The sequence below is a fragment of the Haemaphysalis longicornis genome, unplaced genomic scaffold (assembly GCF_048455015.1).
Source record: "Haemaphysalis longicornis isolate Haplotype H1 unplaced genomic scaffold, Haemaphysalis longicornis Haplotype H1 scaffold_1, whole genome shotgun sequence".
NCBI lineage: Eukaryota > Metazoa > Arthropoda > Arachnida > Ixodida > Ixodidae > Haemaphysalis > Haemaphysalis longicornis.
Window position 1 is genome coordinate 98,756,581 of NW_027526203.1, and position 19,125 is coordinate 98,775,705.

At 46.5% G+C, this 19,125-nt stretch overlaps 1 protein-coding gene across 5 annotated transcripts in view; it reads right to left on the minus strand.

Moving 5' to 3' along the window:
* Positions 1-12,917, minus strand: part of LOC144178361 (glycerophosphocholine phosphodiesterase GPCPD1-like) — a 103,350-nt gene extending 90,433 nt beyond the window's left edge. For 4 of the 5 annotated variants that reach the window (XM_077706159.1, XM_077706177.1, XM_077706153.1 and 1 more), the window contains exons 1-2: positions 12,604-12,917; positions 2,018-2,057 (exon numbers count right to left, since the gene is read on the minus strand). In XM_077706159.1, the coding sequence (XP_077562285.1) occupies positions 2,018-2,041 (24 nt within the window). In that variant the 5' untranslated portion in view covers positions 2,042-2,057; positions 12,604-12,917. Of the gene's footprint in view, positions 1-2,017; positions 2,060-7,998; positions 8,055-12,603 lie in introns of all 5 variants that reach the window. The other variant, XM_077706168.1, reaches the window with a different exon arrangement.
* Positions 12,918-19,125: the final 6,208 nt, after the last annotated feature.

Consider the following 19,125-nt stretch of genomic DNA (forward strand, 5'->3'; position numbering starts at 1 on the left):
ATCATAAGCGGGCATGATTTTGATAATGCATTCCTGACGCACAGGGTAGCAATGGCTCTCTTGACAAGCTTGGAGTGAGAAGACCCAAAAGGAAGGAGTGGTTTGTTCGCCCTAGGAGCGCAAGACCAGCAGACGTGGTTGCTGGTGAAATGAAGGTCCAGTTCTAAAAACCTGATGTGGGCTTCGTGCTTGAAGCCGTTGCTAGTAATAAGCAACGGCTTCAGGTGCTCGCTAAAAAACGAAATGACACGCTCTGCGGGGGCTTCCAGGCTCTGGGCTACACAGTCTAAAACAACAAGGTAATCGTCGACGTATCGGAATACTTTTAACACTTTCGAATCATCCAGATGCTCATTAGTTTTTCTGTCCAGTTTTGCGAGGTACAAGTCACTAAGTACTGGCGCTATACACGACCCAATGCATATGCCGTTCCTCTGAATGAAAGTCCTATCGTCAAAACACACATAAGTGGACCTAAGGTACACGGACAGGAGCTCTAAAAACCCCCCGGCAGACACGCCTGCGTTGTTTAAGAACGCAACACCGCATTTGTCAATACATTCCTGCACACAAATAAGCAGTTCGTCATGGGGTAGAGAGTAGAACAGGTCTTTTACGTCTATTGAGCAAGCGGCAAAGCTCCGGTCCGAATTTTGTTTAAGGTAGTCAGTAAGGGAATTAGAGTTTTGAATCCGAAACGGGTCGTCTACAGTTAAAATAGCCAGTTTATCATGTGAGTATCTGGCAACCAGTTTTTGCCAAGTGCCAATTTCTGAAACGATCGCTCGAAACAGCTGGTCCAACTTGTGCGTTTTGACACTAAAAAAAAAATCACCGCAATCGGGAAGATTGCGGTGATTCCGTACATCCACCAGCTGAACCACAACCTCAAGCGTATCACTCCACGTGCAGGGACGAATGTGGCTTTTTCTGCGCCCGACAAGCTTGCAAAGCTTTGTCGACAGGTCATCGCCGCTGGAAAAGAAGAGAATGGGTGCCGCACGAAGCACCAAAGGAAGTTCGTTGCCTGCACGGAGGGAGTGGTGTACCTGATTCCGTTGCACTGCAAAAAAGGTATACATATATCGGCCAAACTGGCAGATGTATTAATGATAGGCTCCATGAGCAGAAAAATAATGTTAGCAACGCGATAAGCGGGCATCTTGGCACTCATTGCCGTGACTGCAGGTGCGTTCCATTTTTTGAAGAAACAAAGGTGCTCGCTAGGAGCCGTGACGCGCTCACGCGGGAGATAATGGAGGGGCGGGAAATTGTGCGCGCATTAGTGTTGCTTCAATATCGCTGTTGGGCAAGGAAATCGCGTTTCTTGATGGCGTATAATCTGGTTGAGACGGCATGTGTCATGGTGAAGGTGTGGTTTTTATTTTTTTTTTTTTTTTTATTATTTTTTAAACTTTTCTTGGTTCCACATGTCTACGCGATAGTAGTACATATGTGCGTGGAATCTGCACAGTTTGTTAGTGTGCGCTGTGCGGTGTGTCCTCTTCTTTCGTCCCGTCCTTGTAGCGCGAAGCTTATTTCCATTATGTCAGACCAACTAGCCCGTCAGGATGCTTTAATGAGCCTCTCTGCTTGTCTGCGTGGTTACGCACACAGCCCAACAGTGCATGCCAGTGCACTGCACAGGCAAACGTGAAAGCCCGTGCCATCTTTGTGGGCCTGAGCCAGGCTTGGGGCCCGGGCCATTCTCGGGCTTGGTGTGGGCAGCCAACAACCGGTTATCCTCGGGTATTGAAAACTCTGTTGCCGCTTGGTGCAGTTTCGAGCTAACAATACCACTCTTGTGTACTTTTTTTTTTCATATTATATGCAGTGCAGTTGACCGGAATGAGCAACTTCCTCTGCCGCCGTGTTTTAGCCGCCAGTGACGTGTACACACAAACATGACGAACACTTCGGTCCCCAGCTGCATTACGATGCCCGAAGCAGAAAATGAGGCACAACCAGGAATGGCGTGAAACTGCACCGGAAAGGCCAACAAAGTGCATCCGCTCACCCTCTTCGGCAGACAGCAGGTCATGCAGAACGGCCTCCTCCTGAAAGGACCACAAAAGCATCACCCACAGCAGCCACCAAACAAGCACAGGGGCCATTGTGCGCCAAGCCACACCCCCTGTGAGGCAAGCACGACTCCCAATTGGAAGGGACTCCAGGCTGTAGTGTGTGGGTCAGCTGACAACAACATCACCACATCCTGCTATTTGTGACACTCAAAGTTGGAATTCGTGCGCCAAGTGATCGGGGGCCATGGCGCGTGCGATGTTTAGGGGAACTGGAATTTGTTCATTACTTCTATGCTTATTGCAGCCTGGTGGTAATGTGGAAAGTCACCAGTCAACTCGACGTCCATCCTTAGATGCTCGGGACACGGAACGATGGCCCCCCAGACGCGCGCACCTGGACGGCTGCGAAGCACTGCGAAGCCCACATGTTGGCATCACTCACAGCTGTACACATCACATGCGCTACTTTCCATTCGAGTCAGAGATAAAGTGTGGTGTGCATGCGATGTGAACAGCTGAGTGATGTCAACAAGCCAACTTTGCAGCGCTTAGCAGGCATTGAGCCCCAGGTGTGCTTGTCCACAGGACTGTTGTTCCGAGCCCCTACTTCTGCAGGAATTTTTGTAAATCTAAGGATGAAACTCTGGTCAACTGATGAAACTGCACACTTTCCACCTTACAATCCTTACAATTTTATAATTATTGCACCTAAGTGCAATAATTGTAACAAGGTAATTAACAAGGTGTAGTTAATTATTCCCCTTAACACAACTTGGGAACCTGTTTTTACAGCACCCGCTATGAGCCCTGATCACTTGGTGCAAGAATCCAAATTTTACTTCCAAAAGCCTGCCTTTTAAAATTACTTAGTCTTCCGTAAAACACCCTGAATTCTATAGCCACTTATTTGCGACACACGTAACATGCTATGTGCAGCAAACGTATCAAGATCACTTTGTTACTTTTGCAGAAATCTACAAAACATGCTAGATAATAATTGCAAATGGCCTTATCAGACACCTGTTAGCACAGAGTTTGAACTGATTTTTTCTGTCCAGTCTCCTTTTCGTCTAACTTAGTAACTTGCTAAAATCAGTGCAAAAAAGAGCCCCACAAGTACTCTCGCACAACTATCGTCACTTAAAAAGTACGTGATCCATAAAACATGACCTTTCATTACAGCCTCCCAACATCTGACAGACTTTCTCGTCCTTGCCTCATGAATACATTTACAAATCAAAGCCACCCCCAATCCAACCCAAAAAAATGTCAAAGCCGCGGTGGTCCACCCAGCAAAGTGTTTCACGCATCTTTGGGGGGAAAAAAATCACTCCATTCTTGGGTGCGGTCTCATGCCATCGTGCTCTGGGATGTCATGAAACTTCCTGTAAAGAATTTATCAACCTTTTTCAAAAAGAATTTATCAATTTTTTTTTCTTTGACTGGTGATGTTTGATTGATTTTTACCCTTTGCACGGTTTCTGTTGCCTAATCTGTAATATATTGGGGTTTAACGCGCCGACGCAACGCAGGCGATGAGGCGCGCCGTAGTGGAGGGCTCCAGATTAATTTTGACCACCTGGGGATCTTTACCGTGCGCCGAAATCTCGCACACACGGGCGTTTTTGCTTTTCGCCTCCATCAGAAAAGCGGCCGCCGCGGCCAGGAATAATCTGTAATATAGAGCCCTTTTTTCCAACATGTTGTTCACTTGCCCATATCCTTTTTGTTCCGATGTGTTCCATTTCGCTTCATGCTCTGTGGCAGACCATGTAAGGTAACTCTAAATGAATAAACTGTCAACTGAAGGGAAGGCACAAAACACACCTTCACATCAAAAGAGCACAAATATGCTGCCCCTGTTTAAAAAATTCTGAATTGGCCGAGTACATGACAACTTAGGCAGACTGTGAAAAAAATTGCTGGCCAGAATACATAAACAGGTGCCAGCTGTTTCTAGACAGCTCATTTTATGTATTAGGTGAGCAGAGACCCACTAGGCAAGAAATGCTGCGGAACATGCATTTCCAACAGAAGGGCAGAAAAAGTGGGCAACCAAACTGCAGCAACAAAGACGTCTACGAAAAAAATGGTTTATCTGCAAGATCCAATGTGAAATCATAGTGGCAGGCTCTTTCTCTAGAGCCCACTAACACGACCTCTGGGGGTGAGCAATCTCCTCCCCAATGCTGTGTCATCCGCACCGACCACTGGGCATGGGCAAGCAGCGATGGAGCGAACAGGGCTCAGACCGTTCTTTTTGATTACACAGGTTAGTCCTTCCTGCTCCTTGAGTTCGACGCGCACTAGTAACCGGTGTTTGCTGCTTGTCCCATGCCCAAATACGCTCGTATTGTTGGCTTGTGATTGTGTTCGAGTGACCAAGTTGCTACTTATGTGTGGTGATGTGGAGCAAAATCCCAGTCCTCCAAGCGATAGTTCCGATGAAGGAAATGGGAGTAACAATGAGGTGCTAGCTGCCATAAAATCCCTCGCTCGAACCATGGAATCAAGGCACTTAGAAGTGATTTCCTCCCTGAATGAAGTTAAAGCTAGCCAAAAACTGCTTGAAGAACGAGTCTCAAATATTAACACCAGGCTAGCTGCGGTCGAGTTAAAGGTAAGCTCGCTGGAAAGCCTTCCTGCTCCAACCGATATTCAACGCCTTGTTGCAGAAACTGTTAGTAGCGAGAATGCCGCCATTCAGTCCCGCTTGGATGATCACGAGGATAGGTCTCGACAGGATAATCTTATTTTTCATGGAATAACTGACACGCCCGCCGAGACATGGTCCCAAACAGAAGAAAAAGTGCGGGCTATTCTCGCGAAAACATTTTCCCCGCAGCTGAATGACAAAGGCATCGCGCGAGCACATAGGCTAGGCGGTTACGTCGTGAACAAGTGCCGCCCTGTGGTTGTTAATTTTGCTGCGTTCAAAACTAGGGATAAAGTTCTGTCCCAGCGATCCAAACTGAAAGGCAGTGGTGTAACCTTGCAAGAGGATTTTTGCAAGTCAACGAGGCTTTCAAGGAAAAAGCTGCTTGAATTCGGTAACGCGTGTGGACAGAAATTTAACCTAAAGTACAACAAGCTTTACATTAACAAAAGGTGTTATGTATATGTTGCGCAAACTGACAGTGTATGTGAAGTGACACCTTTGAACATGCCCGGCACCACGGCCGATATCGCATTCTCGTCTGCGACTGGCGATGATGCATGTACTTCTGCCGCTGTACCTCCCTCTTCTGCCACTGTACCACCCTCATCATTGTCCTAGGAAACTTCGGCTGTTCACGCACGACGAAAACATGACTATTCATTTTTTTTCACCAACATTAGAAGTATTGTAAATAAACGTGATTCTTTGACTGCCTTGATAGACACTTGCTCAGCCGACGTAGTCATATTAACTGAAACGTGGCTTTCCAGTAAAGTGGCCAACTGCGAGTTGTTTACTTGCAAAAAAGAATACAACGTGTACAGAAGTGACCGATGCGAGCGTATCGGCGGAGGAACCCTGATTGCGGTATCAAATGACCCGGTATCATATTCCATCCCTGTCACCGTCCCCGCCTCTTTCGAATTCGTCTCAGTTAGCATCACTGTGAACCACAGAGACGCAGTGTTCTGCGCATGTTATCATGCACCTAACGCCGCAGATACCTTTTCTGCTGACCTATTTGACTGTTTGAGCAAAATTACTATGAGGTATCCTAGCGCTCCAATTTTTCTTTTGGGAGACTTTAATTTTCCCGCAATCTCATGGGAAGACCAGCCTGTAGTAACCAATGGTTCCTCGGAATGTCTGGAATTTCTTGACTTGTGTAACACATTCCATCTGTCACAAATTGTAACAACACCTACGCGCGTAACCACTTCCTCAGCCAATGTGCTAGACCCTAGAGCTAACCTGATTTTGTCTCTTCCCTAACTGTTTTGCCCGGTTTAAGCGACCACGCGGTTATACACTTCAGCATTTCTTCCACTCTACCCCGTCCGCTTAAGTGTTACAAAACAATGAGGGACTACAGTAAGGCTAATTTTGACGCAATTAACTCGGAGCTCGCGAACTTTGTCGATTCATATTTTCCGCAATTCTGGGAGCGTAGCATTGATGATAATTGGTGCTTATTCAAAGATATAGTTAAAAAACTAACAGATAAGTATATCCCACTGCGTCGGTTGGCCCAGCACAAGTCGCCGTGGTTTAACCCATCGCTTAAACGGCTTCTTAATAAAAAAAAAGCGCATCTTTCGCAGCTACAAGCATTCCAGGTCGAGCAACAGACTATCCTCTTATCTCTCCGCAGCTTCAGAATACAAACGCGCTCTCTCAAGCGCGAAACACACGTTTTTTACGCAAACACTTCCTGATCTATTAAACACTAATCCACGGAAATTTTGGAACGTGATTACCATGCGCCGAACCAATGACGTACAATTAAGACTACCCGATGATACACCTGTACCCTCTCACCAATGTTGCACCGTCCTAAATAACACATTCTCCCTGCCGTTTACAGATTCTACACCAACAATATTCCTTTCTTATTGCACCACACCATTTGAACAAATGAATGATATTACAATCGAATCAGGAGGCATTGCTAAACTTATTCGTAAGGCCAAGCTCTCATTCTCCTCGGGTGTCGATGCAATTAACTACAAGTTTCTAAAAAGCACTGAAGCATACTCATCCATTATCTTGTCATACATATTCTCACAGTCTTTACGAAGTGGCGTCCTTCCTTCAGACTGGGGTATCGGCAAGGTGGTCCCAGTGCACAAGTCTGGTGTTGTTCATTCTCCCTTTAACTACAGACCAATTAGCCTCACTTCTGTTCCCTGTAAACTCCTCGAACATATAATCTATACTAATCTTATTAGTTTCCTCGAATCAAATTTCTTCTTTTCACCATACCAACACGGATTTCATAAATATCATTCCTGTGAGACCCAATTAATAGCCTTTACCAATGACCTTCTTTCGGCGTTAGGTCACTCGTTGCTAATTGACTGCATCTTCATCGATTTTGCGAAAGCTTTTGACACCGTATCCCATCAACTTCTTCTCTTTAAGCTGAGCAAACTTAACCTAGACGCGAGCATACTTAAATGGATTGAGTACTTCCTACATAACCGTACCCAATATGTCAGTGTAAATGGTTACCAATCCAACCTTCACCCAGTGACGTCCGGTGTGCCACAGGGGCCAGTTTAGCCCCTCTCCTGTTTCTCATATATATTAATGATCTTCCTGAATCTGTTTCCTCTTCCATACGGCTGTTCGCTGATGATTGCATAATATATCGACAAATTACTAACCAATCCGATGTCTCTTGCCTTCAATCTGACCTTAACAATATATCTGCATGGTGTGACCGCTGGATGATGAAACTTAATACTTCCAAGTGCAAATCAATGAGAATTTCACGGAAGACTAATCTTCATGACCCCGCTTATTCTCTGAATGACTTGCCTTTATCCCCCATCAAGAGTTACAAATACCTTGGTGTCTACATTACTAATGACCTCAACTGGCACACTCACATTCAGCACATAACCAACAATGCCAACCGGACGCTCGGTTTTATTCGTCGAAACTTTTCTCTCGCCCCTACCGCATTAAAATTGTTGCTTTATAAAACGCTAGTGCGGTCAAAAGTAGAATACGCATCATCAGTTTGGGATACGCCAACTAACACGCTCATTTCCACACTCGAATCACTCCAGAATCGCGCAGCACGACTTATACTTTCAAATTATTCCCGTTTAGCTAGTGTCACACAAATGAAATCTTCATTACATCTTCCAGATCTTTCGTCCCGCCGACAACTATCTCGTTTATCACTCTTTCATAAAATTTTTTATACCAATGCAATCCTAAAAGAAAGTCTTTTCACTCGTCCCAGCTACCTATCATCTCGCATAGACCACGATTTGAAAGTTGGCATACCCCAATGCAGGACTAACCTTTTTATGATTCTTTTGTACCCAGAACCAGCAGGGACTGGAACCACCTTCCGGCCTCTGTTGTATCAATCACAGATCATTCTTTTCAAAAACGCACTTCTTGGCTGTATAACTTGAGATTGTTTGCCATTTTCATCCATTTCTTGCTTGTTACTTGATTATTATTATTTTTGTACTTTGTACCCTGTCCTCTCTGTAACGCCTGAATGGCCCTGAGAGTATGTAAATAAATAAAAGGGAGAGGAGTGCTCTTCAGCTGACAGCAAGAGATCCCAGCAAAACAGCTGGGCTGTAAAAATTCTCCAAGTGGCAAAGGATAGCACATTTAAGCTACAAGACCTGATGGAGGCGAAAAGCAAAAACGCCCGTGTGTACGATATTTCGGCGCACGTTAAAGATCCCCAGGTGGTCCAAATTAATCCGGAGCCCTTCACTATGGCGCGCCTCATCGCCTGCGTTGCGTTAAACCCTACAATCAATCAATCATTCATTCACGCTATAAGAATCCACTGGAGGTGGTTGGGCAGCTCTTTTACACCCTTTAAGTTATGCCTCTCATGCATGGTCAATTACAGTGGGGTGGATGGCGTGCCTATGGAAAAAATTTTCTGGGCCCATTTGCAAGGCTGCTACGTGGCAGGAACAGACAAATGTGCACAACTCTACCTGGTATCCTTGACAGTGAGGGAAAGCCGTTGCACGCGCAGCCTTCCTTCTCTCAGTACATGCCATAATTCCTGGCCCAAACGTCATTCGACTCAAATTAGTGTCTTCGAATGCCATTCATAATCCGCCGTGCTGCCATAAAATTTCGACGGCATCTGAAAGCTTTAACAATCGCTCGCCGTGCTGCATGGCACTGCTGCTGTCGAGTTCTGTTTTTATACAAGAATGCAACAATCAAATTTAGCAGCAGTCTCTGCCAGAAAAATGATATCATATTATAAATAACATAAGCTTTGACACAGTTTTTGCTTAATTCTGAATCGCAATCGAGGTTTTTTGTGCTTTCTGGCCACACTGGTTTGTCACTTGCTGGCACTGGTGTTGAGGGTATTGCACCTTGATGCCATGATTTAGGCGAATGAGAAGTAAACAAAATCCCACAATTAGGAATAGTATTTTGTCAAGTTCATGCTGACTTGAAACGCTGGGCGCAAGAGTGCTCGAAATGGCATTCGAGAGCCCCAAATGTCCCTCTGGCTGCTCATTTGACGTGAATGTCATTTGAGCCGAATGGCATTTCAAAACACAGTGGAGCAGCACATTTTCGCATTTGAGTCGAATGACATTTGGTTCAAATGCCTTAGCTTCCCCTGTGACCAAAAAATCCCGAAAGAAGCAGTTAATTGCAGACTACAAAGGGGCTAACTTCGAAGCGATAAACTCCGGGCTTGCTCACTTCCTTGAGAACTTTCAAAGCATCCACTTAACCCACTCTGTCAACGCTAACTGGGAGCTTTTCAAGACTACGCTGATTAACCTTAAAAATAGGTACATACCCTCCATACTCATTACCACAGATTCCAACAACCCATGGTTTAACAAACACCTCAAAGCCCTGCTTAACCGGAAGAAACGTCTTTATAGGCGAGCCGAGTCTAACAACAACCCTGAGGCATGGGATAAATACTACATTAGTTCCAAACAGTACCTCAACGAAGTGGCTGCTGCTAAGCGCCAATTTTTCTCCACAGACCTGCTCTCAATGCTCCAAACTAATCCCAACAAATTTTGGCGTACCCTGTCCTCAAAATCTCAACCCAGCCAAACCGAACTAGTCAATTCAGATGGTAATCCTGTAAGTCCAGACCAGTGTGCCTCAACATTTAATAACTATTTCGCGTCGGTTTTTGCGGACCATCCTACCACTCCCGCCCTACCATTCTCGCATCCTTCGCCCCAGCCAATGCCTGAAATACTAATCTCTCCTGAGGGCATATCTCAATTGATCAACTCTCTCAGGCTCTACTCCTCTGCCGGTTGTGACCTTATCAATAGCAAACTACTTAAAGGCACCATAGAATTGTCTAGCGAGATCCTCTGCATAATATTCACTCAATCATTAAAAACAGGTGACATACCAGACGACTGGAAAAAAGCCCAAATTATTCCTACATTCAAGACCGGTGATCGTGCAATGCCCTCCAATTATCGTCCGATTTCACTGACATGCATACCATGCAAGCTACTTGAGCATATCATAGCCACTAGTATTATGACTCACCTAGACTCTATTAACTTCTTTTACCCGCATCAACATGGCTTCTGCAAACTACTACCTTGCGAAACCCAGCTAGCAGAGTTCACCCACGACGTTCTCCACGAAATGGATAACTACCACCAATCAATCAATCAAGTGGATGCTATCTTTCTGGACTTCGCCAAAGCATTTGACCGTGTCCCACATGATCTACTAGTAGCTAAGCTATCCGTCCTGGGTCTCCCCCCTAACCTTATCTCTTGGATCGAACAGTTCTTAGAAAACAGGAAGCAATTCACCACCGCCAATAACTGCCACTCTCCACTCGCAGATGTTTTGTCAGGTGTCCCCCAGGGTGCCTGTCTATCCCCTCTCCTCTTCCTTATCTACATCAATGACCTTCCACGTAACATACTAACAAAATTAAGGCTTTTTGCGGACGACTGCGTTGTTTATTCGGCCATCCACAGCCCGGAAGAGTCCGAAAACCTCCAGCAAGACCTCAATACGATTTCATCTTGGTGCGACTCCTCACTCATGCCTTTAAATCTAGCTAAATGCAGGCTATTGTCATTCACACGCAAAAAAAGCCTTTCTTCTTACCCCTACAAAAAAATTAATTCTGTTCCTGTCGACCGGACCTCAACTTACAAATATCTCGGTGTTCACATGACCTCCTCTCTGTCCTGGACTAAACATGTGGAAACAATCTGCGCAGACGCCTCCCAGGCTCTCCGCTACTTACGTAGGAACTTAAAATCGGCATCTCTGGACATAAAAAAACTAGCTTACCTTACATTCATCAGACCCAAGCTCGAATACGCTTCTTCCATTTGGAACCCTTCACAAGCCAACCTTACAAACAAATTAGAAGCTGTCAGAACCGAGCTGCCCGCTTTATATGTAATCAATATTCTGACAACATTAGTGTGAGTGCCCTTAAACCCTCATTATCCCTCCCTTCGCTAGCTTCGCGTCGAACCATCTCCCGCCTTTGCTTACTCCATTTTCTTTTACCACCCACGGCTGAGGCACCCTTTGCTAAAACCTCCTCCGAGAACGGCATCCCGCCTAAACCACAGTCACCCAATAGAGCGCGTCGCTGGTCGCACTTCAGCTATGAATAACTCCTTTTTCCCACATTCTATTATACTTTGGAACAAGTTGCCTAACGAAATCGCTACCTGTTCAAACCGCACAACCTTTCGCGATAAACTTAATCGCTACGTACAGTAATTCCCTTCTCTATTTTATCGCTCGCCAATCACCCCCACTCCAGCATCCAAAATTATGTACTCCATAAATTATTCTTCTGTTGCTCCATCTTGTAAACGAATGCATATGTGTCTGCCCTGCTGCCCCAGCTCCTCTTTTATTGTATATGCTGGCCTTTGTATAAGCTTACTCTGTCTTTCAGCTTGCCTCAGTGTACCCTGTACATAGATTTTTTGTTATTTTTTTTTCTTTTGAAATTTTGTAACAAGTTTTGCTGTGCCGTGAATTCTCCGGTGTTCACTGTGTACTTTATTCAACCTGTTATTATTGCCCCCCCCCCCCCCCCCCCCCCCTTATGTAATGCCTTCGGGCTTTTAAAATGACAATAAATGAAATGATATTCGGACGCTAGTGTAGCAGGGGCTCTCTGCGGAACACAATAAAAGTATGCAAAGTAGGAACATCCTGGTCCCGTGCATGCAGCTTTCGGCACTTCTCTTCTGGCCAATCCTGGCGTCCTTATGTGGCGTAATTTGGTCTGTAGAAAAGAGAGGTGCACTAGTGCACAAAATTGGGTCAGCGTACAGACAAGCCCAAAGGAAGCAAGCAACCAACCAGGCTTCGTTTAAACACACATGAAATGAAGAATTTCAACCCACACTGCGAGCGTGTGAGCACGGCTCCTCTTCACAAAGGAATGCAGAACAACTTCACTACTGCTCACTTGTACTACCTCACGAATACTTGCATCGATTTCCCAACTCAAGTCCTATTTTCAGATCGCGCTTCCCAAAATGTGTACTACATGAAAGCACATAGGCCGCACACAAGATGCCGTTCTCGTGCGAGCCTCGCGTTCTACACATAAACCGATGTGTATATTTCGCGTTCTTGCGCATACGCGCTGCTTTCCCGGCGTGCCGAAGAAAAAGAGAAGGCGCCTTTTCGTTCCCTTGTCTATTCTTCTTGCTATCCCCTAAAAATAAGGCCCTCTGCATCTGAAACCCCACGACCGGAACATATCTAGCAGCAGATTTTATTTCAAACTGGCCCACCTCGTGTGAGCTCGAATGCACGCCGAACAGAGACCTACACACGGCTGCAGACAGCAAGCCGCTACCAATGTGGAAGTTCACGAAGGCTCTGACGTAGCAAGCCACACTTTCGCGTGAATGATGTGCCACTTACCGCGTACAGGCAGTCCATTTCAGCCCAAACGTCTGTGCTTTTACGGGCGCGAAGACCGCTCTGTTCAGATGGACGAGGGGTTCAATCCGTTCCACTGGTTGCGTAAAACAGCCTCAGCCAGCGCGAGAGGAAGATCTCGCACGCTGGATGCAAAGCATTGCAAACGAAGAGGGCACGGCTGAATGGGAATAGAGCGAAGACAGCGCACGACGACGTTGAAAAGTGAAAACAATGAAGGATGCGAATACACAGCTTCCAGCCGTGTACCGAAGCGCGAATGACGAACCGGGCCAGCTGGGCCCCACGCACCTGCACGCACCCCTATTCGCACGCCCCGTGGGAACAATTTTTATTTTTAGTTCGCACGCTGCGTGCCAACAATTTTTATTTCTACAGGTTTTCCCGCTCAATTTAATCCATTCGCCAGCCAATTTAATCCAACCGCCATCTAATATAATCCAAACTCCATCGAATTTCATCCAAACGCCATCGAATTTAATCCAGGCGCCATCGAATTTAATCCAAGTGCCAACCAATTTAATCCAAGTGCCAACCAATTTAATCCAGCTGTTGGAAGGTTGTTCAGACTCCAGAGGTGTTTTGTGCGGAATTAGGCGAGCTTTGCGGGCTTTGATGCGCGTGGTGGGTTGAAAACGTGGTGTTCTTAATGGACATTTACTAACATCCACAGATCAGGAGAGCGGTCTATTTTGGTCCGTAAATGGCGTGTGGTGATCGTCTGCGAGATCGTCAGAAGTGTCGTCTGCTCGCGTATTGTTACCTTAGCAGATTCGCCAGCGCATTTTTACGCGAGCAGACGACACTTCTTTTGCCAGCAGGCGATATTTCTGACGATCTCGCAGACGATATTATAATTCGGAAATATTGCTTAACACTGCATAAAAACATTGAATTATTGAAAATCAAAATGCAAAGGACATTTATGTACTGTGTCTTTATCAAAGGAAATTGTGAAGGAGTGTTACGCGAAGATGAGACGGTACTTCTGACGCAGAGTTACTGGATATAGACTACTCTGCTTCTGACGTGTGATCGACGGCACTGTTGCAGACGATCAGCTCGTTAACGGTCTGCGCGTGTTGGAAAATGTATATTGAGCTGTTCGCATAAGACATTTTGCCCATAATGGATCAAGAAACACCACGTTTTCACGACACCACTCGCAACAAAGTCCGCAAAGCTGTGCCTCTCCTGAACATTCTTGTGGTACCTGGATTAATTTTGTTGGCGAAGGAATTAGTGGTTGGCGCTTGAATTAAATATTCAATGGGCATTTGGATTAACCTGAGCCGGAAAACCTGTAGTTGCAGTCATGGAGGAAGAAAAAGTTAGGAGACGGCGCCGCCGGAGAAACGTGAAGCCTATACATAAAAAGTAAAATCGAAGTCGGCCCAGGCGTCACTGCATCACGTGACCCCACCGCACCGCCTCTGTATGGGCCGCCGCGCTCTTCAATTTCGTCTGCTCGAAACTGCTCTGCGGCCCGTTGTCGCGAAGCCTGCTATATGTTGGTGTTTTTTTCCCACGGCTTTTGTCTTCCGCACGTACGCGGCACTCCTGCCCGCACACGGGCATGAGATCGCCGAGCAGACAAATGCAGGAAGGACGGGGAACAGCTACCGCCAACGAAACACGAGAGATGCCCCGGAGTCGGAGACCGCCGCTGCCGCCGGCCCACCCGACCTTGGAGGGCCGACTGCGGCGGCTTGAGAAAGGGAAACGGCGGAGGGAGCGGCTTCAACGGACCTGGGCTTGCGAAGGCTAGCTGCGTGACGTCATGCCGTCTCCTAACTTTTTTTTCCTCCGTGGTTGCAGTCACCTGACGTTCAGGAACGGTGGACGAGCCCTACTGCGCATGCGCCAACTAACAAAACAAATAACTTTTTTTTGCCGGACGTGACGTCATGGTTTTAAAAAAAATGGCGGCTGTTGTACGGTTACTTCGCTGCGATCTTCTCGCCGTAATTTTTGTCTGCTGTTGCTGCGGTGCATAGGTGTTCGGCTTGCGATTGTGATAAGGGCGCTCTCGAAAAACTTCTGGAGAGCACTCACGGTGGCGTGCAGCGTGTGATTGAGACACTGAGTGTGTGCGGCCGCCTTATTTGCGCGTAGTGCGTTACGACGGTGAACACGGGCGTTCTGCATCAGTTGTGCCGCCTCGATTTGCGAGAGTGATGAGTGCGCTCGCGACAAGCTTCTGCGCTGCATTTCATTAGAGCACCGTGTTGAGGCCGCTGGGCGTTTCGTCTCCGACGTGCGAGTGCGCGTATGCCTTCAACTTCAAACGGCGGTGCTATCATGGCCAGCCGCGAACGATCGTTCGCACGAAACTCTTGTCGCTCACCACACGGTCATTGACTAAGAAATATCAAGACAAGACTATTGCGACCGGCCAGCCACGAACGATCGTTCGCACGAAACTCTTGTCGCTCACCACACGGTCGTTGACTAAGAATTAACAAGACAAGACTATTGCGACCTACAAAGGTGATTCCTGCGCGTCGCTTTGGTTCGTCGAATCCCGTGTCTTGTAATCTCTCCGGGGCTGCATATTCTTGTTAAATCATTGCAGAGGACTCTTGGCGCGCAGAAATGAAAAGTTTGTAATTATCCACGTTAGCTTCGTTGATCTCCAGAGGGTTGCTTTCCTGACGAGCGTATTGATGCGTATATCGCGGTATGGGAGCTGTACAAATGTGTTGACGGATGTGGAGGGGCACACTTTGTAGCTGTTCTTGGGGCGCTGGATATACGAGGAGTTTAAGGGTGTCTCGTCTGGTAGGTGGTTGAGGCGGGAGGTTTGGGAGTGATGGTAAGCTTCGTGCAGTTTATCTAAGGTATTATGTACTTCCAGTTCGACCAACTTGCATGTGGGTGTCGAGAGGGCACTGTTCGGTCTGTGAAAATATTTATTTCGCCCACCACCATATTTGGTGCCCGTTTGTCATTCTGCTATCAGCCTTCGTCGTGTTCTGCTTGTTCCTACAAGTTTGATAACCGTAGCGGGACCCCGCACGACATGCGGCAGTGGGCCAAATTAACATTCTCAAATGCAATTTCCATAACACTGTTGGACACGAATTCTTGTAACTTTGTTCCTCCTGTGGCTACACAGCCCGTCACCATGATGCACAGCATGTACTAAAAGTCACATGCTTTGTTGTTCCTATTTCAATGTATGTTAATGGTAGATAGGGCAGACAAGCCCCCAACAGGCGGTGGTGGGAGCATGCCGCATTGCTGACGACTGGAACAGAAACCGATTTGGTGCTCCACTCCAAGACTCAATGCACGCCAGGTGGCTGCATGCCAGAATTTGATACGACGAGAGTGCTGAAGTTGTATGGCACAAAACAGGAACGAGAAATCTTTGAGGCCTATGTGATAAATGTGGGAGACAGATGCACTATACAATACTGAATAATTAGTGTGAAGTGTGCAGCAGCTGTGATTGCTTTTTACATGTGGTGTTAAACCAGTGTCATATGAGGGTTTTGTTTACTTTGTAATCACTCTCAGAGGGAAATGAAGCTTCGTTGACGAAGCTCATTCCTGTCCCTATCCTTTCCTTTAGTCATGCCTGACATTTGACCAAAATTTCCACGATGAAGTCTCAACTAGCCTGCGTAGCCACCTTCATTCAGTTCACTGTTTTGATGCATATTTAAGCACAAAACCCTGGGACGTCTGCCGTTAATCACTCATAAGAAACCCTTGATGCCCGCCACACTCACCACTACCACTTCCACAACTTTGCAAAAAACAGATGCAAGCACAGCCATGACAGATTTCACCGTGCTTCCCAGTAAGCATGTCCCTTTATCAAGGAGGATGCATCACACCTCAAATACACTACAACGCATACAAAAGCTAGTGATCATCTACCTCATCAGGACATCACGCCTTTCTACAAGGGAATGAGGCGGCACGCACTGCTGCCCTCAAATTTACTAGCCACGGATTCGTAGAAAGCAGAAAAGACCTGCCAGATTCCCTCACCAACCTCTAAGTCCAAAGCCGTTGTACAGATGTCTACAAACCCACACATACTACAACACAACATATTACCCAACACAAGCCCCTATGAATGCCCACCCTGTAAAGGAAGGAAGGAGAGAGAACAAACACTTATTTCTAAGTCCAGGTCCTAATTTGAAAGTTCAATTTACCGGATCCACGTAGTACTCCTGAATGCCTGGTCCTAATTTGAAAGTTCAATTCACCGGATCCACACAGTACTCCTGAATGCCTGTGCGGATCCGGTGCACGTGTTTGTAGAGAGCTTCCTGGGCAGCCTGGATGTTCACTGTCGGCGGGGGAGACAGCCAGAGCTCCCAGGAAGTGATGAAAGTGAGGGATTGGGTAAGAGATGGTGGGGTGAAGTCCCGATTAGAATGAGGGATGGATGGGTAGGAAGAACACCTGGGGTAGGAAGGATGGCCAGGGCACCGATAGATGTGGTGAAGAATGTGATGGGAGGGGAGTGAAGAGGTTTGAGCCTGTCGAATGAGGTACGCAGCCTCACGAGTTAGACGGGAACTGGGGGGTGGGTACAGGGTGCGTGATAGACGTTGGGCGTGTAATTGGTAATGGCGGGAAGCGCGGTGTTGAGTACGAACCGTCGGCGGGTGGTACAAGAACCCGGGAAGGGTACTCGGGTGAGCGCGTCTGCTAAGGCGTTTCCGCACATGCCAGGAACCCAAACCGGTGTGAAGCGTGGCCGAGGATTCGATTCAAGTCCCGGAGTGACGAAATCAGTGGTGTGTGGGTGGGTCTCGTGGTTAGCGAAATTACGAAGGGCTGACTGACAGTCGGAGAAGATATATACTGGCGTGGTGGTAGGAACAGTATGAGTAGCGTGCTCTATTGCAAGGGCAATGGCGTATTCTTTGAGGGAGGTCGAATCCGGTGGAGAAAGAAAGGAAAGCATAGCAGTGTCTAAAGAAGGGAGTAGGAGAAATGAAGCCATACCCGTTGAGTTTGAGGGGATGTAGGAGATAGTACAGGGAAGACAGAGAGGTTAACCATCCAATCAACTGCACCCAATGCTTATCAGTGATTTCAAATAAATGCATCAAACTTGCATAATGAACACCTTATGGCATTTTTAACTTTCATTCATGAAATTATTTGTATAAACTTATTGTACACTTACACTGAAGTGACCAGGCAGTATATTTGAAGGTGTGTGAACATTCGCAACTTAGAATACTGTGCGAGTACTTTTTGATATTCGATTTGCAGCTCTGTTTCAAATATTTGAAATTTACAAATAGTAGAGGAACGAATGTTTGCTCTATCTGAAGACGTGCAAACTTTCAAGCTTCACTACATGGTAAGACCTTGCGGGTTGGTTTTTCTGCATGACACCGAAGCCGTGCCAAAAGCCTAATGCAGAAGCCTTGCACCAAGCAAGTGTTTGCTAACTGTGGTGTATGTTAGGTCAAGTGCAACACTACGAAAGCAAAACTTATAATCTAGAATAGGTTTCCTATAAATATAATAGCAGAAGTGAGAAATAAAACGTTATTGCTGGTTTGTTGGTGAGGTCCCACCGGCAACTAGCATGCCCAGCCTCCTTTCAATCATTGAGGAGAGTGGGGGGCTGCTGCCTATCATATTAAATATACCTAATATGCTTACTGTGTTCACAGTATTTTGAGGAACCCATATTTCTTTATGGCAATGTATGCAAAATTCTTGTTGCACTGGTTTGCATGTCTATGTTTTATTTTCTCTGCTACATTAAATTTTTTTTATGTCAAGCGCAAGTGCCTGAACAGAGATGTGTCTAGTTCTGACTGCCTAAGCTGTCTTTTTTGGTGTAGTTATGTTTTATACACTCTAGAAACACCAAAACAAAGATAGTGTGGTTTGAAAATATTCAATTCGCAGCCAGCTGTTACTATTCCTATTCAAAAATATTTTATTGAATTCACAGCCAAGTTTAACTTGTATTCAATTCACAAATGCCAAGTTGGTAATCACACACCTTTAAATATTATACAAAAGGTAAGTTGTCATTTGTAGTGACAAAAAACACTCAGCTGCAGTGGCGTCGCTAAGGGGGGGCCGGGGGTCCCTGGGCCCCGGGTACCAGCCCCTCGATAAAGGAGGGGGGAGTTCAACTTGAGCCCCTACAATGTGTAATGCTGACGTCGAAAACTGGAAGACAACTGTAACGAGACCACAGCTTTGGGCTGTTCAATTTACGTCCCCACTGGTCTATTCAAATTTGTTTCCTGGTACAATGGAAGAAAGCGAGGAGAATTTTGGCATCCAGGAATGTCACGGTAGTCGAGGATGGGTGCGGCTTGAGGAGTTAATTGGCTGCAGGGTGAGCGGAGGTGAACAAGGAACGATTCCTAGAGAGGGGATGCGTCGGTATATGACTGTGACGCTCGGAGGGGTGTAGCGAGCGAGCTTGCTTTTCAATGGGACAACAGGGGCCTAACAAAGCCACGTCCAGGACCACTGTTGGGGCGGCGGACGAGATCAGTA